This window comes from Heloderma suspectum, chromosome 4 (assembly GCF_057233095.1).
Source record: "Heloderma suspectum isolate Gila_16-S chromosome 4, 16-S_ref, whole genome shotgun sequence".
Classification (NCBI taxonomy): domain Eukaryota; kingdom Metazoa; phylum Chordata; class Lepidosauria; order Squamata; family Helodermatidae; genus Heloderma; species Heloderma suspectum.
The window spans coordinates 103,682,045-103,707,844 of NC_139461.1; the positions used below are offsets into that span (position 1 = coordinate 103,682,045).

The window sequence follows — 25,800 nt, forward strand, 5'->3', positions numbered from 1 at the left end:
TTGGAGCCTACATCTAAACGCATACATTCTTAAATGTGCTTTCTGAAAGCAAATTCATTAGATTGGATTAAAAAAAAAAGGTAAAGGTGCCCCCAACCAGTCGTGTCCAACTCTAGGGTGTGATGCTCATCTCCATTTCTAAGTCGAAGAGCTGTCTGAAGATGCTTCCGTGGTCATGTGGCCGGCATGACTGAACACCGAGGTGCACGGAACGCTGTTACCTTTCCTGCCAAAGCGGTACCTATTTATCTACTTGCAATTTCTTGCTTTCGAACTGCTAGGTTGGCAGAAGCTGGGACTGAACATGGGAGCTCACTCCGTCACGCAGCACTTGGGTCTCGAACTGCTGTCCTGCCGACCTTCTGGTCTGCAATTCAGCATCTTAACCACTAAGCCACCGCGGCCCCAATTAGATTGGATACAGAAGGTTAAATCCAACATCACACTAGTGGACATCCACTAGTGCAGTGGGACTTCCTCCCTCTCCCCTCTCCCTTTCTGTGGCCTTCTGTCCCACCCAAAAATCTGCTCTGGAGGGTTTCCTAGCTCTCCACAGCAGATTTTGAGGGCACACGGGGGGACCCATTCCTAGAGGACTTTTCTTTTCCCTTTTATCCTAGGGGTCTGGCAGGCTGCCAGACAGAACGCGGGAAGGGCACACTCTTTGTACACCTGGTTTAAATGCAAGGGCAGACCACTCTTTTAACTGTAGTATGTGGCAGTGATACAAACAGAAAAATGCTGAATACTAATATTCAATTATAAATGAAGCAATAACAAAATTTCTTATTGGTAAACAACTTTCTTTCAGATCCCTACTCCAAATACTTTAGAATATCAGATAATTTGATCTTTTGCTGAAAAAGCACTGTAGGCAAGAAAATGATGGAATTTGCTGTTATAATTAAAATGGCTGCAATAAAAGTTATGTATGACTTAATAACAATGCAAGGGAAACAATTACAAGTTCAAAATTTGCTGCAAAGCTACTTGTATATTTTTGAGTTGGCCCCTTATAAATTTTCTTCCCTGAGAATCTACAGATCATAACCAACGGGATGTTTCTTTGTAATTAAAATGTTTGGAAGTACTGCTCCCAAGTCTTATTTGAGACAGCAGTAGCAATTCCAAGATACAAATTCCTTCGTGACAGCTTTCCTGTTTCTAGAAGCTATCATATGGAAATCAAGGTATAAATCCAGGTAATGAAACCAGTCAAACTCCTCATAAAATGTCACAGTATTATGAGAGTCCACATCATCTTAAATACTGTACTGTCAGTCAGTCATACGGCCATCCTCTACATGACAGTAATTCTGGCCCATTGCATGCTCCGAAGCAACAAACCCCAAACCTAAATTCCGTACTGTTATGACACCTTCAGCAGTAAAATAGACTTATTCTTCTCTTTAATGCTCTCTAGGAGGCGGCAGAACACTCAGTGTCTGAGGATAAGCAAAATGTTTATAGAACAAGGAGGGGAGAAAAGTGACACTATGAACCACTACACTTGAGCGTGTAATTTACAAATAAATGATTTTATTAGAGGTCCTGGAGAGGAAAAGGTATACAAATGTTATTTATAGTGTCAGAAGGAAAATGTGACAGCTTTAACACGTGTGTGTTTTTCTCCAGTTTGTCAACTACATAGCTGAAATAAATTTCTTATTTTTTTTAATGCTTCAGAAGAAGATGACATGAGACTGAATTCATATTTTTAGATCCTTCTCCAGCCACTGAGTTGGTCGCTTTGCACAATCCACAAAAATGGCAACAGCAGAAGTGTACATGACTCATGCTTCCTCTCCCCTTGCAGTGCTTGAATTATAAAGGGGTCAAAAGGGGGATTACCGCCCCTTATTTTTTGTGATGGCCCCATAGCCACTATTTTAGAAAGGTACAACCGCTCCTCCTGATTTGGCTAGAATTAGGAGTTTGGGGGGGGGGACTTGTGGATTTAATTAAGGTCTCCATACATTTTCCCCAATTTGAGCAATGACTCCCATACTTCAGGACATCAAACAAATGGGAGAGATACAACATCGCCCACAGAGTGTGGACAGAACCATCATTTTCCCATGAGAGATGGCTCCTCCCTTTGCACAGGACCAGTAAAAGAAAAAAGGGGAATGCTGAAGCATGAATAATTCATGCTTCTTCTTCCACCAATTCTGTAGACCAGGGATGGGCAATCTGCACAGCCCTAAGCTTGAGTTCTTGGTTCTAAGGGAAGCAAAAGCCGAGTGTAGTCAAATGCGTACCCTGGATTTTAGGAAAGCTGATTTTAATAAACTCAGAACAATGAGCAGTAAGGTCCCATGGCAAGCGACGCTAATGAGAAAAGGAGTCCAAGATGGGTGGGAGCGTTTAAAAAAGGAAATTCTCAAGGCACAATTACCAACAATTCCAACAAGAAAAGGTGGAAGACAACAGAAGAAGCCAATGTGGCTTCACTAAAAGCTTAGAGATGACCTGAAAACAGAAAAGGACACATATAGGAAGTGGAAGGAAGGCCAAGCAACAAAGGAAGAGTACAGGCAGTTAGCACAGAATTGCAAGGATGGTGTCACGAAGGCTAAAGCTGAGAACGAGCTGAGGTTAGTGAGGGATGCTAAAAGCAACAAAAAGGCTTTCTTCAGTTACGTGCATAGTAAAAGGCAGAGGAAAGAAATGGTGGTTCAGCAATTAAATAAGGATGGCAAAACGATAACAGATGACAAAGAAAAGGCAGAAGTGCTCAATTCCTACTTTGGCTCAGTCTTCTCCCAAAAGAGGGTCTATGACCCCCCCGGCAAAGGCGAAGTACAGGCTGAAGGGACAGGATTGTAGCTTGAGATCGATAGGCATATGGTCAAGGAACACCTAATTACTTTGAATGGGTTCAGATCTCCAGGGCCAGATTAACTGCATCCTAGAGTAATAAAGGAACTGGCAGAAGAACTCTCAGAACCACTGTCTATTCTCTTTGAGAAATCATGGAGGACGGGTGAAGTGCCAGATGACTGGAGGAGGGCTAATGTTGTCCCTATCTTCCAAAAGAGTAAAAGGGAGGAACCTGGGAAAGACAGACCAGTCAGTCTGACATGAATCTCTGGGAAAATTCTGGAGCAATTTCCAGCAATTATAAAGCAATCCATCTGTAAGCACCTTGAAAACAATGCAGTGATTACTCGAAGCCAACATGGATTTGTCAAGAACAAATCCTGTCAGACGAATCTGATCTCATTTTTTGATCAAGTAACCTCGCTTGTGGACTGTGGGAATGTTGTGGATGTATTATAGCTCAACTTCAGCAAAGCTTTCGACAAAGTGCTCCATGATATCCTGATGAGCAGAGTAGCTCAAAGTGGGCTAGATGAAACAACGATCCAGTGGATCCACAGTTGGCTACAGAATCGGACTCAAAGAGTGCTTACAATGGGATCTTCTCCAACTGGGGAGAGATAACGAGCGGGGTACCGCAGAGCTCAGTGCTTGAAATTGGGCGGGATAGCTAATACTTTGGAAAACAGAAACAAAATTCAAAGTGATCTTGATAGATTGGCGCGCTGGGCAGAAAACAACAGAATGACATTTAATAGGGATAAATGCCAAGTTCTGCACCTAGGAAAAAGAAACCAAATGCACAATTACAAGATGGGGGCTCAACGACACTACAAGCGAGAAGGATCTTGGAACTGTTGTAGATCACAAGCTGAACATGAGCCAACAATGTGATATGGCTGCAAAAAAAGGCAAATGCTCTTTTGGTCTGCATTAATAGAAGCATAGCTTCCAAATCCTGGGAAGTACTAGTTCTCCTCTACTCAGCACTGGTTAGGCCTCATCTGGAGTACTGTGTCCAGTTCTGGGCGCCACATTTTAAGAAGGATGCAGACAAACTGGAGAGGGTTCAGAGGAGGGCAACAAAGATGATCAGGGGACTGGAAACAAAGCCCTATGAAGAGAGACTGAAAGAACTCGGCATGTTTAGCCTTGAGAAGAGAAGCCTGAGGGGAGATATGATAGTGCTCTTCAAGTACTTGAAAGGCCCCTTCCAACCCTATTATTGTAGCAGCCATATCGGGGGTCAAACTAAGTAGCCTCATACAGTCTCATGCTTCATGTTCTTGCTGAGCTCTTTCTCCCTTGAATATATTGTTGTAAGCTGACGAGACACAGGAATTCCTTATCTTGTCAAAGGTCATACAATTGTATATCTTGTTCTCTGCTGTTCTCTTCTGTTCTCTGCTTATCACGGCTACCCTATAACCCAGTTCTTGTATTATAAACAATGGTGCTAAGAGAAGAAATGTTGAGGACTGCAACCCCACATGGGAGAGAGAGGAGGAGCCGTTTCATATGTGTCACAATGTCTATAAAAACAATGTGTTGATGTATTTCGGGGCTTCTGGCTCTTTGGAAATGATTCCAGCCTTAAGCCCGCGCGTTAAATAAAGAATCTCTTTTTCCTTCACTCCGTGATCTCTCTGACTCTGGGTTCTGCAACATAAATGGTGCCGTGACTCGGATGTGGCAGGCTCTGAGCCAGACAGGTGGCATTTGCCTGCTCTTGATCGCCACACCGGGAAGACGAGCTCGGCGCATGCCTCCCTTTCTTGGCGCCACCGACCTTTTTGTCGGATAAATGGGAGAAAGCCTGCACTGGGACTGCCTGAACAGCAGCAAGCAGCAAGAGAACCTTAGGAAGCGGAGGAAGGAACTTGAGCCCTGCCTGTATCGCAGCTGCAACTGAGTTGAAACCACATTGGAAGCCTTCAGGAGAAAGGCAAGTATATGGGAAAAAGAGGGCCCCGCCTTTAGGGAGAAAGGCCACTGGGCAGAAAAAAAGAGGGCCCCGCCTTATGAAGAAGGTCAGTGTTGGTGGTATACGTATACAAAAAGAACCTACTCCTTGTGGGTAGAAGGGGGGCCTGATCATACCCCCGAGTGGGTGCCAGTACCCAGCACACCAGTACTCAGTAGGAAGCTGAGGAAGCTGGGGAAGCCGCTTTCCACTCTGGTAAAAAGTGGAAAAAGTGGGTGGCAGGGACATATGGATGCACTGGAGAGATTGATGATTGTGTGAGTGGCTACTGCGGTTTCTGACGCATACCGTTGACCGTCCGGGTGCCCAGGCCAGTAGCAAAGTGCGTGGTGTGTAAAATCCTCTTGTGTCGGCCAGTGAGACCCCTTACTCACTGACCAATTCCCCTTCCCTAATTGTGTCTGTCTTCAATTTAGGAGGGAGGCTATGGGTGGTGGGGGAAGCAAACCTTGCACCCCCTTGGGATGTATGCTAGCAAATTTTAAGAAAGGTTTTAGTACAGATTATAGGGATCTCCCCATGAATCCTCAATGGTTGCGGATTTTGTGTGAAATAGAGTGGCCGTCTTTTGGTGTAGGATGGCCTACTAAAGGCTCTTTGGAGCCCAGCAAAATCAGTCGTGTATATGCCATTGTGGTTGGGAGACCTGGGCACCCCGACCAATTTCCCTACATAAACTCGTGAGATTCCATAGTCTGTGCTTCTCCTCCATGGCTAAAGAAATGCCTAGAATCCCAGGCAAATGTTTTGGTGCTCAGAAAAGAAAAATTGGCCAAGAAATTACAACCAGTGTTAGAAGCCCCGTGTAAAGATCTGGCAGAGCTAACGGCGTTTCCACCTGATTATGCCCTGCTTCCACCACAGGCCCATGTTACTGTAAGACCACCCCGTCGAGATCCAGATCCAGTGGCTCCTGACCCCTGCCATCCCCCCTGCAGAGGCATTGCCCCTCGTTTTGACTTAGAACTGTCGCCATCAGTTTCAAGCCCCACCGGCAGTAATTCGCCGATTTCAGCTACGGTCCTCAACTCCCAGATATTGCTTGCCGAGACTTCATCTCTACGGGATCGGGAGGTTCCCCTCTTACACCTCAATCAGCATTAATAAAAGAAACTGAAGAATTGAAGTGTGGGGCAGAAAATTTAATAAAATTGGCGGTGACCCTTAAAAAGATGTGTTCTCACAAAAAAGGGGAGGCGAGCTCGTCTACTGCTCAAGACTTGCACCCCCTTGAGATGTATGTCAAACAAAGAAAAGGGTTTTTTTTTAAAAAAAGATTCAGAATAGAGAGGGAAAACAGCAAAAAGCTCAAGGTCAAGCTGAGAGAAAAAAAAGAACAAGGTTCTGAGGCTGTTAATTAGAGAAATGTTGTTGCAGGACAGCCTGGCTTTTAACAAAGCGTGGGAGCGTGAGAGTGTAAGGCCGAAGAAGTAGCTGTTAGCCTAGCGCGCCAAGAGGGGGGGCAGGAAAATTGCCCACAACGTTCTGAGTTGTGCAACATCATCACCTCGCCTAATTGAGATGAAATCCCTAAGAAATAGAAACTGAAAATGAAGACCCAGAAGATGAAGGCGCAAAATAGAAAATAAAGGTGAAGAATCAGCCCCCAGGGCACAGGCTAGACCCCTCTTTGAGTGGAAAGTGTGCCATAGGACGGTCCCAAGGCAGAATGAAGTGGAAAGACCACGTTGAAGATCTCTGTCAAGGTAACCGTGTTTAGCTTTGAACTGTGTTAGAATTGCATAGAGCCTGTAGCTACTGACCATCGGCTATATGATTTCTGAAGAGTGTAACCATTAAGCTTTTGCCGTGGGATTCCCTGCAATGACGAAATCTCACTGATTTAAGTGTCCAGTGTTACACTGCCTGAGTGTGTGCGCTGAAGAGACCGAGAAACCAGACAGCATGTTCTTGGCCAAGCCAAAATCACGCTACTACCATGCTCCTAAAAGCTGCAATAAACTGTGTAAGCTGGGAGACCCAACCTGATTGAGAAGAAAAGAAGATATTGGAGTAACTGTCTTGAAAAACAGTGAGATCTGTGTAGCTGGCTGGCTGACGCTGTCAGTGATGTTACAACTTTAAATTAAGACTGTTTTCCTGTTTGAGACCCCAGCGAAGAAAGCTGACCTGAGTTATTTGTTGCCCATGCCAAAGCAAAGGTTTAGCTGCCCTGCACCTCATCGTGTCCTGTTTTGAGCTTGGGATTTACAAATACAAACAAACTGAGAAGCTTGCCTTTGAAGTCCTGCAAATCACCCCACCGCCTCCCCGAAGATTAATTGCTGCCTGAAAAATGCAAGTATAAGGCGATGCCCATCACCCCCAAGCGTCCTGAGTTTCGGCACTCAGTGTTTCAGTGCTTTCGTGTACCAGGTTAGAAAAGAAAAAAAAAGAGTAAGTTTTTAAAATGTCTGTGAGAACCTGACAGAAGTAGAATAAAATTTACAGAGGAGTTGCCCAAGTTAAAGCGTCACGGCTAGAGAGCTGAGCTGTGCCGCTCTGTTTAGACAGAGGCCTTGCTAAAAAGTTAAAGGCCCTTGTCTGTCAGAAGGGGTGTAGGGCCACACTTCCCCTTTTTAAACTGATGCAAAAGTGGAGAGCCTTTGCTGGAAACATTTCATCTTCATTGCCCAGAGCCTTCTCTGTTTGCCTCCATCATCATCTGGGCTTTTTAGAGACACTCTGCACATGGACTAAAATTTTAAATTGTCAAAGACTTGCCATGGACAGTGCTGTAAAGCTTTTGATAAACTTGAACTCTCATCGCTGTGGACCGTGTGTCTGTGTTTGTAGTCAGCTCAGTGTACAACAAGCTAAGTTTGATATATGACTTTTAGATTTCCTTCTGCTAAAACTCATGCAGCATAGAGTTGCCGATGCAAAAATGGTGACCTAGAACTCTCTGCGTGTGTAAGTATGCCCATCCCTTAATTTTGATGGGCCCTGAGCTTTCAGCCAGAAGAGCAGTATGATTGCTGGATCTGCTCCATCATGCCTTACCATGCAAAAAGTGTTTTCCATTCATTGTGTTAAATTGCAGAAAAAGTTTGTTGTGTATATTTTATGATTTCTTAGATATAAAGTATATGTGATATTTGCAGATTAGTGTTAGTTGCAACTCCAAATGATACTGAGTGTGGTTCTCAATGGATGACAAGAAGAAAAGACAAAAAGCAAGTCGAGAAAGAGGAGGCAAGAGGCAAAGAGAAAAAACATTTGTAGAAAAGAGGCGTGGCCATAGTTGCCCCCAGGGTAAATTAAAAGCAGCTGATTGTGCCTGGAGCTTATTACCTGGGATAAAGTAGCCACAATAATGTAATAGTTCTTTAAGATGAAGAAAATGTAACTAGAAAGAAGAGCCTATCCCAAATGTGTGTCATTGAGACTAGTGTAAGGCAGAAAGGTTTAAGTAAGTGAGTTTAACTTGAAAAAGACAAATAAAGAGACAAGGCTGGTGCATGGAGCTGAAAGTTTTATATAAAAAGTTCGAAACATGATCTGCAATACAGGCAGATCAGCAAAGAAAAAGAAAGCAAAAGAAAGAGAAAAAATTTGTCTTCCCATACTAATAAATAAAAGTGTTATCAAGCACTTTGGGAAGCGAAGTTGTTTACAGGAAGCTGTGCCTGAGAACCAAACACTTCTAGCCTATGCTGAAAATGCTTGCTAGTGTTGTGCTGCCTCATGAGTAACATGTATGGTATAAAACCCATTTAGCCCAATAGCTCGTGGTTCAGAGAAGCTGTCTGATCCAACCATTAAGTACGCCTGTGTGCTGTAAGTTACCCAATAAAGTCTCCTTGTAAGTAAACCCCCCCTGCTGGAATCCTATCACACAAGCGGGGCTAGAGCGCCTCATCCAGTATCAAACCCTGCTATTAGAAGCCATGAAGGCAGGTATAAAGAAGTCAATTAATATGACCAAAGTGTCTAAAGTGCTGCAAGGTGCCACCGAGGCCTGAGAGTGTACTTGGAGCGTCTTTCAAATGCCTATCGCCAGTATACCCCCCTCAACCCAGAGGCCCAAGAAGACGTGGGCGAGGAGAAAAAGAAGACCCGGCAGAGGCAGAAGATTCTTAAAAAAGAACCAGTGTGCCCAGTGTGGACAAGATGGACATTATAGTGGCATGAATGCCCAAATAAAATGAATCAAATACACAAAGGAGAAAACCAAAGGGGCCAGAATGGGCGAAGAAGGAGACAGCTTGAGAGGGGCCGAGACATTGACTTCATAATTGACACTGGAGCGGCCTCCGTGGTCTCTCTGACTCTGGGTTCTGCAACACTATGATGCTATGATTCTATGATTCTAAGTACTTCCTTTTATCTGTCCTGAATCTCCCACCAGTCAGTTTCATGGGATGACCCTGGGTTCTGGTATTCTGCTCATTAAAATGATTAAATAACAGTATATCAGGCTTTAAAAGCAAAACTATGCATGCATTTTTAAATGGCGATGCAATCGTAATCAGTCTTACAGTGAAGAAATTGCAAATAGGGAAATTCCTGAACTTCCTGGAATACTACATACATTAGCATGAATGGGAAAGGATGGGTTGGGGGAGAGAAACAGCTACTCGTTAATTAGAGAAGGGGGACTGTTTCCCTCTCCATGATCTTTCTAAGTTTCTTAGAAAGGTTCTAACCTTCAGAGCTGAAGAAAAACTGAAAATATGGGAACAATGACACTTAGCTTCCTTAGTGAAGTGGGCGCAATTCTGGAGCAGCCTGGAAGGTATAGTTTATCTCCCTGTCTCCTCTATAGGGTAAAGGTGAGAGGAAGGAGTAGAATGTTCTTCTCTCTTCTTATTTTCATGGGTGTATTACAGTGTAACAAAGCATTTTGAGAAAGGTTACTCTGATTGGCCGGTGTTATATAACCAAAGGAAGGAAAAGGGCAGGCCAATGAATTTTGATTGAATTTGATCCTTAATTAGATCAGAATTAGCCAAGACTGGAGGCAAGACCAGAGTGCAAGACCTAGGTTTAAAGGCTGCCATTTATGTTGATCAGCTGCACCCAACGCTTAATTTGGGCCAGACCTCAATCCCACAACTTTTTAATGTAAGGGATGAACCTTAGAACATGTGAAATAATACCAAAGCTGGACAGCATCAATATGTGCAGAGTGGCCTCCCTCCATCATTGGCCAGGTGGTAGAGCCAATGAGAAGGAATGTTTGTTAACTGCTCACACCTATGATTCTGCTGCTGTTATACTTGCATGCTTAAGATCCCAATATCTCCAGTTACAAATAACTTAGGAAGAAAGGGATAGGAAAAGCCTATGCTTCAAATCCTGAAGAGCTATCAGGGAGACAGACAGACAAAATGACCTAGATGTGGTTTTGATTTGGCTGTTAAAGGCAGATCTTTAAGCACAAAAGCAAAGTCAGATACCATGTGGCACCATCACCTTATTAATGTCTGTTATCTGCAGCAGCATTATATATTGGTAAAGTAGAATCGGTAAAGTAGGGAATGACAAAGACATACTCTGTATTTTGTTTTACAAGTTAACCCAATTAGTTGGACTATGTCTCCCAAGCATTCATTAACAAGTATTTCCAACTGTGCAAGATATTAGCATCATTTTCGAGGTGCAGATGGTGTTAAAATGCAATTTAAAAATATGATTGGAATTGCAAAGCTGAGAACCCCAAGTTCATCTAAAATGGGGGCAGCTTATACTTATCTAAGGAAGCTTATTTGAGGTTAATTAGTTTGTATTTTATCCAGCCCTCAATTAAAAAAAAGACTCTCATTCTCTGTTGTAATTTTGAAGGAATACTTAGCTTTAACAGACTTTCCTGAATAACCCCTTGAGAAGAAGGTATTAGTTAAACATTACTATTCATGTCTGTCAGCGTGTTTTTTTTAGCGTATTAGACTGCAGTTGCCTTTCTCATTACACTTTAGACTTTTGAATGTATGAAAAAAAATCTCACACTTGTAGAAATTGCGTAGAATAGTGTTTCACAAACTATCATGTCTGATTCCCTAGGGGTGACACATGAGGGACGGGAGCAAGTTGAAAGTGAAATTACAGTGAGAATGACAGGCCTATGAATCTGACTGAGAATACAGGAATAAGAACCACAGTAAGAATACAGCAGCAGAAGGTAATGGACACAAGCAGATTCTAGCAAAATGGTTCCTCTTGATATATGTGATCCATAGGAAGTCTTCAACAAACCTGCTTGTCAACAGGGCACGGGCAAAAAATGTTTTTTTTTTTTTAATCTTGGTGAGCAAGAATGCTCTGGGAGGGAGGTTGTATTATAGCAGCTAAATTATGTGGCCAGAAAAACCTGGAAGAGATTTTTGCAAGAGAGTCTGTTCTCTAGTTCTGCAAGGTTTTTTCCCTTTCCCCTCTCTTCCTTTTCTGGCAGTACTGCAGATCTGATTGATGGACTGAGGGATATGTGTGTCTGCACCATTTGCAATCTCTCTCTGGTGCTGTTCAGTATTGTGTTTTAGTTACTCTCCCCCACCATGTGCAAACTTGCTTTCTTCATGCAATCTCTCCCTCCCACTCCTCAACCTGGGAATATATTCCTTCCAGTTATCTCCCAGCCAACAAGCTCCTTCTGCATCTCTACCTGTGCAGTCTTTCTCCATTCCTCATCCCCACTTGCTTCTTTCTCTCATACCCCATTCCACATCAGAAAGGCAGCAGCGGGGGGAGCTGATTAAGGAACAAAGACTGGGTTGTGAAGGGAGCTCCTGCAGGGAAGGAAGAAAAATCTGGAGTGGATTTCTTTGAAAGAGAGGGAGACAGTATCTCCTAGCCTTTAAACACTGATATTGAAAAGAGATGCTGTGTTTGAGTTTGCCATGGAAGTGGGTGCAATGTTAAATTTTCATAAAGCGACCTCCAGAGGACTCAGGCTTATGGGAAACAATATCACTTGTGCTATTTACCCTTGTCCTCAATTCTGTAGGAGGGACAGCCTGTCACCTGATTTATTTATTTATTTATTCATTTCATTTCTATACCGCCCAATAGCCGAAGCTCTCTGGGCGGTTCACAAAAATTAAATCCAAGCAACACACAATAAAACAATTTAAAATATACAGAACATTTAAACCACAATATTACAATACAACCACAATAAAACCTAGCAGCAGTGCAGGAGTTTAAAATACAGATTTAAAACAGCAAAGATAAAAATTTAGAAAGCTAAAATGCTAAAATGCCTGGGAAAATAAAAAGGTCTTCACCTGGTGCCGAAAGGAATACAATGTAGGCGCCAGGCGAACCTCACTAGGGAGCTCATTCCAGAGCCGGGGTGCCACAGCAGAAAAAGCCCTCCTCCTAGTAGCCACCCGCCTCACTTCCTTTGGCAGGGGCTCACGGAGAAGGGCCGCTGATGATGATCTTACGGTCCGGGCAGGCACATATGGGAGGAGGCGATCCTTCAGGTAACCTGGCCCCAAGCCGATAAGGGCTTTGAATGTTAACACCAGCACTTTGAGTCGGGCCCGGAAATGGACTGGCAGCCAGTGCAGCTGGAAAAGTACTGGTGTAATATGAGCTCGCAGGCCAGTCCCTGTTAACAATCTTGCTGCCCTATTTTGGACCAGCTGAAGTTTCCGGACCGTTTTCAAAGGCAGCCCCAGGTATAATGCATTGCAGTAATCCAGATGAGAAGTTATCAGAGCATGGATAACTGTAGCAAGGCTATCTCTGTCCAGATAAGGGCGTAGTTGGTGTACCAGCCTAAGCTGATAAAAAGTGCTCCGTGCCACTGAGTTCATCTGTGCCTCAAGTGACAGTTCTGGATCCAAGAGCACCCCCAAACTACGAACCTGATCCTTTAGGAGGAGTGCAACCCCCTCCAGAACAGGTTGAATATCACCTAGCCGGGCAGACGAACTACCCACTAACAGTACCTCCGTCTTGTCTGGATTGAGTTTCAGTTTATTGGCCCTCATCCAGTCCATTACCGTGCCCAGGCACTGATTCAGAACAGCCACTGCCTCACCTGGTTTTGATGAGAAAGAGAGGTAGAGCTGGGTGTCATCTGCATATTGATGGCACCTCAGCCCACACCTCCGGATAACCTCTCCCAGCGGTTTCATGTAGATGTTAAACAGCATGGGGGATAAAATAGAGCCCTGTGGAACCCCATGGCACAATTGCCATGGCACAGAGCAGTAAATGGGTCAAAAGGGAAAGGAACTCTGGATGTGTACAGAGGCACTTTTACTATATTCGTGCCAGCTACTAGACATAATTTTTGGGTACTGAGCCTGAACATAATTTGTGGATTCCCACCCATAGTCCCTAAGAAAACATCTCATTTCTACAAGCCAAGTCAAAATGGGAAAAGTGGAACAGTTAAGATAATGGTTTAGTAGGCACTGTCATCACAGAGGAATGTTGTGCAAATCCAACTCCTCCATGCAACATATCGATTTTTAAAGTGTTGCTTTTTAAATTTCTGGCTTAGTACTAAAGCATGGAACCTACTACTAACAGTTATTTATCACCAGAGATGTGCTGGGCACTGTAGAGAATACAAAAATTGCATGATCCCTGCTTAGAGTGTTAGTTTGGCGTTAGATGGCCAATATTGGGGAAAATTCAGAACAATGAAATAACAAAATAAGGATTGCCAAATGTCAATGAAGAAGCAATTAAGGACAAGATTACAGTGATTCTGGAACAGCTTTGTTTATGAAGTGAGTCTTGAGAAAGGACTTGAAGGAGTAGAAGGAGATAAGATAAGCCAAAAGTACAGGAGGCACCCTTGTCAATATGGTGTTAGGAGTTTATCACTATGACATGTCCAAATGCCCTATTTATCAGGGATAGCCCCTGTTTTCTGGTACCTGCTGCTAGCATGTCACTGTTCCTACTTTGCCTTTTGGATGAGATTTTGGGCGTGGCTATTAAAAACTGTTTTGGTGCACGCACATGGGTACAGACCCAGATTCCTATCCAGATAGCAAATGTTGTTTAAAGTGTTTGAGTTTGGGAATGAACCCCAAAGGGGGCACTTTTAGGGTAGGTTTTGGAAGGGTAGGGTAGGTCAAGAACTGCCACAATAATTTTTCAGGATTGGTTCCAAAAGGGTGTGAAAATATTGATCCATTCAGAGTGAAGGCAATGCTGATTCACTGTAATTAATTATATTGCAACAGAGCAAAATCTGATTGACTTAGTAGCCAAGTGACATCATCATCATCTCTCTGATCCCTAATTGTTTGTGATTATCCACATTACTGTTCCTAGGAAGACAACAAAACGTCTGCTGAAGCAACAGAAACAACTGCAGAAAATAGGAATTAAAAAAAAGTGAACATCCACATAATTTATGGAGCTTGGGGGACCTATTTCATCCCCTCCCCAAAAGCACTACTTTAGACTAAAAGAGCAAACTGGGATAACATTCCTTATTTGAGTTGCAACTATTCTATCACAACTACAACCAGATCCTCTGTGTGAATAAACATTCTCATAATTAAAAAAAATTAAAATCCTTGAAGGCCCCCCCCAATGGGATAGAAACGTAAAAATAAATAAAAAAGAAATCGTTATGGGAAGCCAACCTGATTCAGAAGCCAGTGTAGAATAAGCTACTGCAGAGTAAAACAAAGGAAAGCTTTTAGCAACATCTAATTTGGGTAAATCATAGAATCATAGAATAGTAGGGTTGGAAGGGGCCTACAAGGCCATCGAGTCCAACCCCCAAAGGGGCAGCCATATCAGGCAGTGATTCTTGGTGACAGAACAGGATAGTAAATTCGCATGAGGACCCCTATTTTAATCTGTGAAATGTTGGAGGGTGTGCATTTAATTTAATTTCATTCACTAGCATATCACGCTTAGTTTATTTACACTCTCTAGGCCTGGTACTTGGAGGTTAATTTGAGTGAAGTATGAGTAGAAGAGAGAGAAAAAGAAATAAACAAGTATTTACACATATAATAGTAATCTCAAGTACTGTTTGTACATTTGAACTATCGTCCATTTTTCAAAGAATGGGTAGTCCATGACAAGATGTTTTATGCACTCAAGACCTACTAACAATAATTTGCATATAATGTTGATGTTAAGGAGCACATTAACTGTGTAGGGATGGAATGAAAAGATGGTAAAAACAGCAATAAATTATATTGTGGAACATGGCTTGTAAACAGAAATTTGCCACTGGTTCATAATTCATTCACTTTATTGTTTATTTGTCACTAGCTAAATGTCTATCAATATGACAAGGTGGGGGGAAAGCCTAATATTTATTTATTTATTTATAAAAACATTTCTATGCTGCATTTCAGTCCTAACAAAGCAGTTTACGAAACAAAATATCACAGCTATTGCACCCATGTCTAACTTGTGTTTCCACAGGCAGCTGGTAGTCCACTGTATGAACAGAAAGTGGGACTAGATACACCCTTGGACTGATCCAGCATGGCTCTTCTTATGTAAACCCAATTTAAACAATAGCAGAATGAAAGCAGAACATTAAAACCCAGAAGAACAGAATTCAAAATTCAATTTCAAATTAAAATCCATTAAAAGCCAAGCAGAAGAAAAATGTTTCTGCCGTCTGCCTAAAAGAAATCAGAGACAGGGCGAATCTAGCTTCCTTTGGGAGGGAACTCCATAACCCAGGTGCTGCCATAGAAAGGGCTCTGTCCTGCATTTTCTATCAACCAGAACTGCTTTGGGGGTGGGCCCAAAGTCAGGGCCTAAGAAGCTGATTGCAATCTATGGGCAGGTTCGTATAGGAGGAGGTGGTCTTTCAGATATTCTGGCCCTACGCTGCTTAAGGCTTTTTAGTATTGCAATGGCCTTCCTCACATCTCAAGGATATCTATTCTCCTATATAGCAAAAAGTAATAATTTCAATTCATAAGATATGAAGATTCCATGGACTGAAACTTGGGAGACACTCCAGGGTGAAAATCTAGCACTCTGCATTGAAATAGATGGGAGTTATGAAGAAATATGCTTAGTAGACAATAGTGGCGCGTAATGTATACTCAAGGTCAAATTATGTAAACCCGAAGTGTTCTCTGTGTCATGTATTATGCTGTAACACAAACACTGTGCAACAGCAGGGGTTGAGAGTAAAAAGGCAAATTCATTTTAATGAGTTGAGGTCTGAAGGTTTGTGTTTTACCATTAAAATATTCCTTTGATCTTTGCCATGAAGAACAAACAATTCTTGTGCTTTCATCCGTAAAAAACTGACTTGACTTCTACTGAGCTGAGGTTATGATCTTTCATTTCAGAAAAGAAATGTGACTGCACTGTGTCACCCAGAGTCACAGCGCATGAGAGCACTGCATCAGAATAGTCAGAACATTTATGTATCCAGAGAAGCTTCGGAAAACAAACCAACTATTGATGCAGTCTTGCAATACTGTGCAGCTACACAGGGTTAGCACAGAGATGCCGCAAAACTGTTCTTAAAGCCACTTAAGAATTCCTATGGCTCAGAGAAAATGTGTGTGTTGGAGTTGGGCAAACTGCAGATTTCCCCCTTTTCTTCTATTTGGCCCATTGTACAGATCTCAGAGAGAGAGAGAGAGAGAGAGAGAGAGAGAGAGATTTCCCATTATCTGTCAAAGGTGGTATATAGTTCAGTACAGAGGGAAGTTCATAAAAGCGTTTCATACAATCTAGTTATTTTTGCAATGGCAGCACAGAAGGTTTGGGAGAGTTTCCTGAATCACCCTTGAGACTGTTATTGCTTGTGGCTTGCGATAGGTTGGATTTTTAAAATTAGTTGATGTTTATATATTGTACTTGCAAATTATTTTATTGTTTGGATTTGCTATTTGTAATGGCCTATGACTTAAAGATAGTTTTTAAATATGGTAAGCAGTATATAAATCTAGTTATATACCATACTGCTTACAGATATTTTAAAAACGTGGTACACGTCAAATAAATCTATTACATAAATAAATAATAAATGGAGATAGACCAGCCTTCTCCAAGATGCATTGGATTAAACTACCAGCTTGTCCCTGCAACCAGGTTGGGGAAGGATGCTAGATAATAAGTTAATACAATTTTAAAAATATTCTTGAAGCCACAGATGGGCTTCAAGAAACCTCCTCTCTCGATCTTCATTAGGTCCTTATATTGATTAAGCTGGATCTTGATATTGCATTTAAAGAGAGTGCATAGGGAATGGCACAGGCCAGCTTCTCAGGACTTGCTGCTGGAGCTGATTCACAGTGCGAATTGGATTGCAAGTTATCACTCAGGGCTATTCTTATTCTAGTCCATTCCATTTTATACGACAGGCTACCTTTCACCTTAATGAGCTGGACTTTGATAATGGAATTAGAGGAGGTTTTTAAAAAATGCAATATATTATAGTAAGAGCAGGCTTAATAATTTAAGGGTCCATAATGCCTGCCAACCTGAAGAGTCCTGTTTTTAACTGACTGATCAATCAATGTTTGCAACAATGGCATTAACACAAATTATTCTTTATAGGTTGACAGTTCCAGTTCCCCGCCTCCCGCATGTTATATCTGTGACTGAATTTTTAAACAATTAGGCTACACGGTTTAAGAAACAGAATATGGATTTCTGAGTGCTTAGAGAGCGAAACAATTCTGCATTCCACGGGTAGCCAACTTGCTGCATATTTGCCACGAGCCGGACAAATAGTGGAAGTTCCCCAACTCCTGAATCTGCAAGCCTGGCTGTGACTCAAGAGTCAGGGCACACTTGCCTGCCTGTCACTTCCCTGCTTTGCTTATGCCTGCTCCCTGGCTCAGTAGACTAGACGGAAAAGTACACCAAGACCCAGGAGCTGCTTATGTACTACCAGACTAGCGCTATCTCGTACACTGGACTGGACTTGCTGCACACCTGCCAACAGGGCTGGCCTCTACTGCCTTATAGGAAACATTTTAGTCAATTTATAACAAGTGAACTGTGGTCCCTAATATTATTCTAGCCCGGGACTGACCTATAGCTAAGAGCAGGCTATGTGTTTTCTATGATTCTACCATCACATTGTGCAAGTGCAAAATGTAGTACTGGGTGCAAAATGAAGTATTCCAAGAATCTCAGTAGTCAAAGAAAGCTAAATGAAACTTGCAGTAGTCAGAAGGTGGGACTTAAATACTGTGCGTAGCTCTTTGCTCCTTTTACAACTAGCTGAAACAGAACAAATTGCACAAAAATTAGTACATACTTGCTGAACTGATTCATTTGAATAATTTATACACACTGTAAGATTCAGTTTTTCTTGGCACTGGATTATGTTACAGTGGAAGGGAGTTGTGATTTTTTTAAAAATGTATACTACACAAAGCCCTAAAACATTTTTCTATTTATAATACAAGTCAGATCCAAGTGCATTGTCTTGCTTTTGAAGATTAGGTAAAAATCTTCCTTCATTTTATAGTTCTTAGGAGGTCATCAGCTTTGCTAATCTTTATGGAAAGAAAGAATAAGGCTTTGACAATCACAGGAATTTAAACACAGGTTTAATTAAAGTGCATCATATTGCTGATAAAAAATATCAGATAACAACTGCTGGGTAGTACCTATAGTAGGGTGTTTTGTGTTTAAAAAGATGTTGCAGAAATCCTATGATAAATGCAATAAAAATAATTTTAAAATGTATGTGCGCAGAGGCCTTAGGGAATCGAGCACAATTTAAAAATCTAATCAATCAATCAATCAAGATTCCAGATTTGCTAAAATTAAGGCCACTAAGTTATCATGGATGTGTGTATACACAACAGCCAATCTGAACTGGTTTGCCTTTGCTTCATCAGTAACTGGTTCTTCTGATTTTTAGACACGTTCCTTGTAGTACAGCATTTATTTTGCTCCACACTACACTAATTATAAAGGAAACCATGCCAAATGTCTCCAAATAACCCTCATAAATATTTACCCTAAAATAAACTCTGTTAAGAGTGGTTCGACTAAAATTAGACCAGGTGGTTTTTGTTTTAGCTGGCAGGAAGGTAAGTGTAGACTGCACCTTCTATTGTGTTATATGTTACATTCGAAAAAGGATTTTTGAAGTACAAGTGAGACTGCAAAGGCAGAGAAACATGCACTGACTTTGCATTATTGGTTGCTCAGCTTAAAAACAGGTTCAGATGGTTTTTCAGATGTTTGGGGGTGATATTATGTTAGTGCACTGCATTTTATGCATTACTTCCCCATTTTGGTAGCAATCCTGAGGCTTCCTTCTCAGAAAACAGTCTTCCATATTTATTTATTGTACTACTCTGTTTTTCCCAACAGAGCTGTGTCAGAGCCAATATGATGTCATGGGCTATTTACACCTAGTTGTGGTTAGGCCAGGTCAAAATTTATTGCTTATGGCCAAAGTACTTTCCAAAAGCATCAACTCAAACATATAAACTCAATTCAACCATGTGCTATAAATCACATTTACACATTCAGATAATAGATGATGAAAATATAAAACACAGTAAATAAAAAACAAAAAAGAATAATAAACAACAAAAAAATTCCCCATCAGATCAGGGCATTGCTGTGACAACTTATGGCAATCCCTAAAAACACTTTTACATGAATCCTTGAGGCTGCCAGTAAAAAAAAGACGGACTCCCATATGTGACTGAAAATAACATATATATTTGGGGGACACTTTTTTGAAAGTAATCCCATTAATATAGTACCTACAAATTTAAAGCAGGCTTCCAAATACAAAGGACACAATAAAATATAATGGGCAGCATCAAATCAGACAGTAGCGCTAACAGAAATGATGTTGCACTAGCAGAAGAGACCCCTAACACAATGTCAATAGCATTGGCTGGCACAATGGGTTTTCTGGGGAATTCTGTTGCACCACTAATGCTATTGGTGCTCTGCTATAGGTCCCGCACGCCAATGCAACATAATTTACATTAGCCCTAGTGTCAACTGGATACTGCCCAATGTGTGCTCAAAGGAGCCTGGTGATACTGATCATCAATCATGGCCAATCAACTACCAATCATAGTCTATAAACCAGGGCTTCCATGAGGGTCTATAGGGCCTGGGGCAGAGCTGATGTTGGGACCTCTGCCACTGCCTCCTACAAGGACCCATGCGTGGGTGGGGCTCTGGTGAACATCATGACACGAGACCAAAACTACACGGTCTGAGACCAAAACTACACACAGGAGTGAGGGAGGTGGCCCTTTACTTTGTGGGGGCAAATTACCCCAGCTGCATCCCTACTAAAAGTAATAAATAGCCTTTGACATGTAATGCTTTAACATCCATAAATGTAAAACAAGGATGGTTTAACTGAGCATAAGCATTTGAAAATCCCAGGTGTCTTCTTCCTCAGGATCCTAAAACTGTGATGTTCTGATGCCAATAAACTTGTAACATGTTTCTTGCTCTGACAGAGTGCATACTTGGGGGGGGGGGTTCTCTTGTTGCTCATCCCAGAATTCAAATCAGGGATCATAAGCATACAACAGCTACTGATTTTGAAAATCCTTATCTCTATATACCACACTGTAACATTCTTATTTCACACTTTTAAAATCGAGCCTCTCCAAATATTTTCTGGAACACTGTGGCATTTATGTAATGGAGTCTAACTTCCATGATGAATGCCACTGGCAAGCAAGCAAGGAGAATCACATAAAAGCTTAGCTCAACATTTATATTAGAGTATATTAGGTTATACTCTAATATATTAGGATATCATCATCATCATGGAACTATGTAGCCTTTTAGAGTGTTCAAAGCGCTTTACATACTTTCAGATTTTGGCTATCCTAAGCAGTCATAGGGTTGGATCAAAAGGTTCTGCTTCACTCGTGAAAGGACGCTGTCTGTGAGTGGAAGTTTCTTTTATGAGTGGAATGGAACCTTTGGAACCAGCCCATAGTGTTTTGTGGATGGCTAGCCTGATGTGTCAGACAAGCATGAGCCAGATGTCAACTATGGTGATATCTATGCTGATCACAGGTAGTCCCAAATACACTAGCATGATCAGCACTGGGGAGGAAAGGGGAAAATGGGATGATAGCAGCAAACATATTGCCCATAGTTGTGACTAAACGAGCGCTCAGGAGAGTCCAGTCATTACCACTCCCCGTCTGGAAAATTAGAATAATGCCAGCCTGGATTTGGTGCAACTGCCAAAGAAATCAAGATGAATAAAGCAAAGGAGGTCAAATCAGTCAATCCAAAAGGAAATCAACCCTGACTGCTCATTGGAAGGACAGATACTGAAGCTGAAGCTCAAATATTTTGGCCACCTAATGCGAAGAGAAAACTCCCTGGAAAAGACCCTGATGCTGGGAAAGACTGAAGGCAAAAGGAGAAGGGGACAGCGGAGGATGAGATGGCTAGATAGCATCACCGATGCAATGAATAAGAACTTGAGCACACTCCGGTGGAGAGTGGAGGACAGAAAGGGCTGGCGTGCTATAGTCCATGGGGTCACAAAGAGTCGGACACGACTTAACGACTGAACAACAACAACAGCACAAAGTGCCATATTAATGAAAAATAACAACAATGAAGGATTAAGGTCACCAAATTTCTATGCAAAACTGTGTTCAAGTTTCAGGAGCTATTAGCTCTAGAGACACCTTTCTGTAGCGTATCTTTTATCTTATTATGAGTTCTTGTGGTTGTGATTAACAGATGTATATATGAAGGGCTGGTATGTGAGTAATCCTGTCTTGTGGCAGGATTAACTTGATAGCCTTGCAGGGTCTTCCATTTTTATTGGCTTGTGCTGCCACATCTAGTCATATCAACAGTACAATGGCAGCATAAAAACATGGTGACACTGCGCTGGAGGAGTTTGATGCTTCAACCAATCTTAAGCATGTGCCACCCCAGCAATTTTTAAGCAGGAACAGAAAATCTCTTTAGACTTTAAACAGCAAGTTTTAAGGGTAAAGTAACAGAAACATGCAGCACTAAACGAATTCATCAAATGTATGTGAAAATGAGATGTACCTTTGTCTTTTTGGAGTGATGATATTTATGCATAAGAATGAACGGCACGTATATGAAACAGAGCTGATTCTCATCTCTTCAAACAGATTAGAAATCATATTCCCAATTTTGAAGTGCGTTATTGTGAAATGCACAAAACAACAAATAATTTTGTTTCCCAAAGGCCCATTTTAAAGTAACCCCAAATATAATTTGCAACCTGAAATTAATTGTACACCAAGTTATTTTGATATGTTCAGATTTATTTATATTCCCTTGTGCTAGAAATTCATAGAATGGATAGTGCAATCCTATCTATGTTTACTCAGTAGTAAATCTCAGAGATCAATGGGACTTGCTTCCATGTAAGTGTGTACAGGATTGCAACCTGAATGAAGCACAATTGCCTTCCTGAACTACTATGAAATATATACACATATGAATGAATCTCTCTTTGTAAGCTGCATAAATAATTTTATATGAAACTAATTTTTTTCTATCAGATTAATTGTTTTTAATGTTATATATTAAAATCAACACCCTTAGACACTGACATGCACACACATTAAACAGTCATGAATATATTTGCTTGGTTTTCTTTTTCTAGGTTATGATTAATGCAGCCTATCAGAAGCCAGATGGTGCAAAACCAAAACCATCAATCAAAATGAAAAGACCACTGAATACTATTCCACAATGATGTGCTTGCAAATGGAAATTTTGTTCATAGACCCTTGGCTATGATATGCAGAGAGAACCATAAACAGGCTTGCACTGTCGCCAAGGAATTGGCAGAGATGGCCTGTGCTTTGTTAGGCTAAAAAGCTGGAGAGGCGATGCTTGCTGCTGAGAGTGGGAAAGATTGTACAAGCCCAAATGTTACCTACATTTTTTTTATTTAAAAAAAACAAGTTAAAAGTGGATCTGAAAATTATTTTAATAATGTTTGCATTGATGACAGTATCTGTCAAACTGTCCATTTGCCATTGATTTAATGTGGGATAATGCCACCCATTAACAAGCAGCTGCCACTGTCTGCCTGACACATGAATCGGCATTTAATGACTTGCCCTGCACAAGCTTTTTAAATACAGTAATCCCAAATGTCTTGGTTTTACAATACATTTTCCCCCTCTAAAGTTCTGAAAGAAAACAAATGCTCATCCACTTATACATTCATCTGTGATGGCTGGTTCCTGATTCATTTCTCTTAGCAAATAAATGAGCATTTTGAATATGCATAATTTGACATACATGAGAGCCACCAGCAAATTCAGAACACAATTTATTTTTTTACACAAAGACTTTTTTGTGTGGAAGTGTAAAATAAATTCCTCATCTCTCTGTGAGTGTGTCATACACATACATGCAAACACCTCCATAAATATATGATTGTGTGGATAGAAGGTTGAAATGTTTAATCTGCAGACATCTGGCATGACATGTATTCATGATGCCAATTATATATATTCTACGTATTCCATGTTTTTCAACCCAACCCTTTCATAAATATTTTTATCTTTTTTCTGGTAATGTTGGATAAGTATTACTGAATTCCACAATACACTTGCGCTAGAACAGTCTTATTAAAACCAGTGGATCTGCTTCAAGGTATGTTATCAGTAAAATTCATTTCACTGAGGTTGGGGATGTCGTGGAAGTCCAGGAAAGGGGTGGACATCCCCTTTCTTGGCCCCCCCGATATCAGTCCGCGGATCCCCATGCTTGCCTGACTCGGCACATGCCGAGTCAGTCAAGCTTGGGGATCCCTGCTTACCTGCAAGCCACCATTTTGCGGAAAATTGCTGGTAAGCTTTTTATGTAAATGGCTATTTTGTGCAAAATTAGACCATTTACACCTGCAATTTTACATAAAAGGCACTTCTTATGGCCGCCATTTTGTGCAAAATGGACATGTATGTAAAAAGCTTATGCTCCGTTTTCCACAAAATGGCAGTTCGCAAGTAAGCAGGATGCCGTGTGCTGCTCACCCATGGACTGACCGTCTGGCAGCTTGCACTATGCAGGGGTGGGTGGCTGGCCAGCGAGTGGTGTGCAAGGCGACTGTGAGTCAGTTCTGCCATCCCCAACTGAGGCTTGCGCCAGCTGACCCTTTAGGGGATTGAGAGACGATGTATAGTAATATCATGGTTTCCATACATTCCCACATATGGGTGACTAGTAAGCGACATATCTGAAAGAGTGTGCAGGTTCTCCAGGAATAAAGACTTTGAAGGACAGGTTGCTTATCTGTAACTGGTTCTTCGAGTGGTCGTCTGGGAATTCACACATATGGGTTATGCACCTGTGCAGAATAGTCATTCGGAACATTCTAGAGCTAAACAGAGTTTTAGGCAGGAGCCCCACCCACCTCCTCTGCACATGCTCCAAGCATGACTCTTGCTTGCCTCTCAGTTCCAAGTCCACTGCAGGGGAGGAATAAAGAAGGTGAGGCATCGAAGCAGGGCAGAGGGTGGGTTGTGTGTGTCAGGGTTGGAACTGAGCCCATAGAACCCCAAAGCAGCTCTGATTCTGAGGAAGAGCTCCAACCTGTGGGAGAGGAGCCCGCTCGTCTCTCAGAGGCGCAGCTACAGGGAGAGGCCCCCCCCTGCTCTCATTCCTGAAAGAGATAGTGACCCTGGCAGCGAAAGAGCGGGGGGTGGGGTGTTGGTGGACACTCGGCGCCGACGCAAGGAGAGGCGCCAGATGCAGGGCGCCGAGAGGAGGCGCTTTGCCTGCTTGGTGCTACGACAATGGTCACGTCCAGAGGACCCATGGGTAAGAGGGAGGACCTCTCCATAGCCCATAAGTTCAGAGTTTTCCCGCTCTTCTCCTTCAAACGGGGACCAACTGCCTTACCTGGAGCTTAGGCTACTCTGCTAACTACGCCAGTGCAGTTCCTTGCTTAGTCGCTGGTGATTAGCATCTGAAAGAGTCATTAAGTTGTAAAGGAATAAAGCCTTAGAGAGAATCCCTTTTGTCTGTGTCTTGTTTGGGCTACTGGAGGGGACTTTAAGAGGCAGCCAGGGCGCTCCTGACAGTGTGAGTTCACAGATGAGCACTCGAAGAACCACAGTTAAAGGCAAGCAACCTGTCCTCCATCTTCATGGTCTCTGTGAATCACACATATGGGTAACTGAAAAGTAAGAGACTTACTGGAGGAGGGAGATGTCACACCAGAATTGAAGAAAAGACCGCTCTGCTGAAAGCCACATTGGTGCAAGCTCTGATATCCAGGCAGCAATCTTCAATAAAGGCACAAAGCTGAGCCCAGGTTGCTGCAGTACACAGTTGTGGAAGCGAAATATTTCTGTAGGAAGCAGCAGAGGATGCTATGGCTCTAGTTGACTGACACTGTACTTGTCAAGGGCCCAGTAAGCATGCCAATCGATAAGCAAGAAGTGTGGCTGAAAACACCCACTTGGCAAAGCGTTGAGGTGATAGTGGGTGACCCTTCTTGGGTCCAAGTGGCAGACGAATAAATGAGGTAGATTTCCTAAAAGATGATGATCTATGGATGAAGGATAAAAGTGTCCTCTGACATCTAAGGAATGAAGCTTGACCTCAATTGGGGAGGTAGGTTGAGAAAGGAAAGTTGGTAGTACAATATCTGAGTTAGATAGAATTGTGAGATAACCTTTGGAGGAAAGGACCAGTCTAGCAGTAGCACTACTTGTTCCTATGAAAAGCTAGGAATGGTTGGTCATGCTTTAGAGCGCATAGTTCGCTCATTCTGCATGCTGAAGTAATAGCAATCACAGAATCACAGAATCATAGAATAGTAGGGTTGGAAGGGGCCTATAAGACCATCAAGTCCGACCCCCTGCTCAGTGCAGGAATCTAAGTCAAAGCATGCCTGACAGATGGCTGTCCAGCTTCATCTTGAATGCCTCCAGTGTGGGAGAGCCACTACCTGCCTAGGTAATTGGTTCCATTCCATTGAGAAAAACCACTTCATTGTGAGGAGCCTAAAGTCAGCCAGGGCTATAGGTTCAATGGGTTTGGCTGTTAACTGAGCCGGTACCGCTGACAGACTCCAGTCAAGACTGGCATGGAGGCCAGTGGATAGA

General features: G+C 42.2%; 1 protein-coding gene across 10 annotated transcripts in view; it reads right to left on the minus strand.

Annotated features, from left to right (window-relative positions):
• CDKAL1 (CDKAL1 threonylcarbamoyladenosine tRNA methylthiotransferase) overlaps nt 1-25,800 on the minus strand; it is a 461,612-nt gene that overhangs the window by 70,828 nt on the left and 364,984 nt on the right. The window contains exon 13 of one of the 10 annotated variants that reach the window (XM_084850145.1): nt 7,101-11,535. The exons of the other annotated variants lie outside the window; for them this stretch is intronic. Coding sequence (XP_084706271.1) covers nt 11,434-11,535 — 102 coding nt within the window. The 3' untranslated portion in view covers nt 7,101-11,433. Of the gene's footprint in view, nt 1-7,100; nt 11,536-25,800 lie in introns of those variants that run through there. 10 annotated transcript variants of the gene reach the window in all.